The 1,285-nt window shown below is 41.0% G+C and overlaps 1 protein-coding gene across 1 annotated transcript in view; it reads right to left on the bottom strand.

Moving 5' to 3' along the window:
• Nucleotides 1-1,285, bottom strand: part of CENPE (centromere protein E) — a 74,402-nt gene that overhangs the window by 68,829 nt on the left and 4,288 nt on the right. The window contains 2 exon segments of the mRNA XM_025215669.1: nucleotides 146-264; nucleotides 347-436. Of these exon segments, the coding sequence (XP_025071454.1) occupies nucleotides 146-264; nucleotides 347-436 (209 nt within the window).

The raw sequence follows: 1,285 nt of genomic DNA, 5'->3' as shown, positions 1-1,285 counted from the left end.
TCCGCACTGCCCCAGCCTGCCCTGCCCTGCGCGCAGATCCAGGGGCACACATCCCCTCATCCCCCTGGGTTACCAAAACTAACTTAACTTCCTTGCTAATGTTTTCTAACGTTCCATTCCCTTTATCCTATCACAATTTACTTACTGCACAAATAAGTTTGAAGATATCATGAATTGCTTTTGGAATAATGCCAATAGAATTGTCATTGCCCATCATTGTATATGTTTTTCCTGAGGCAGTCTGTCCATATGCAAAAATAGTGCCTAAAAATGAAATAAGTGTTAACTGACCACTGTCCACACAAAATCCATAGGATTCAATTATGAACATCAATGTAAGGCTTACCATTGTATCCTTGGACAGCAGACTTAATAATTGGAACAGCTACACCTTCGTATACCTTTTCAGTGCTGTCATGTGAATGAAAGACACGATCTTGAAAAAAGAAAAAAAAAAAAAATTCTATCCTGATTTCGCTGACCAAATCCAAAAGGATGACCCCCTTGGGTCAAGAAAACCAACTCCTTTGCGGATGATGCAAAGGAGACTATAATGTCACAGATAACTCCTTATTTTTTTTTATATAGGATGCATCAGTTTCATGTTAAGGCTCATATACACATGCACGGAGCCTGCTATGACATGCTGGAAATCCAGCATGTCAGAGCAGACTCAATTTATCAAGGCTGCTAGAGCATGGAAATTGATGCACTCCAGCAGCCTCGCACCTCGTGTATATCAGCATCCCTGTGCTGAAAAGATGGCAGTGGAGCACCTTGAAATAAAACACATCTGATAAGTTTTAGTTCAAAAGCACCTCCCCCCACCCACCATTTTTTCAGCTGGGGGGGAGAGGAGAGGAAGGCAGGACAGCCTGGCCCCACTCCCTGTAGTGAGCACTGCACCCAGCCACTCCACATGGACCTGTGGGGCTGGAGCCACTTCCTGGAAGCATGGAAGATAAACTCCCAAAAAATTCCTCAAAAAAAAATTTTTTTTAAATAAAAACAGAATGTGGAACACTACCGACTCCACAGCCAACAGGAACAAGAAACATGGAAAACAGACTGCTAAAAACAGCCAAGAATAGGTAAATAGTCCTTCGTTCATAACTGTAGAAATTTCTAAGACTATTTTTTCTACTGGGAATTATAAACCAAAAATTCTTTAGTTGTTATATCACTGGACTGGTAAGATATAGTCCAATTTCCAGGTTCTCCTATGGTTTCTTCAAGTTACTCTTTTACCCTGAGCTTCCAGACTTCTAAAAAGAATTATAATGTT

The sequence above is a fragment of the Alligator sinensis genome, unplaced genomic scaffold, assembly GCF_000455745.1.
Source record: "Alligator sinensis unplaced genomic scaffold, ASM45574v1 scaffold1520_1, whole genome shotgun sequence".
Taxonomy (NCBI): Eukaryota; Metazoa; Chordata; order Crocodylia; family Alligatoridae; genus Alligator; species Alligator sinensis.
Note: the sequence above shows the minus strand (reverse complement) of the source record. Positions and strands in the feature narration are given on the sequence as shown.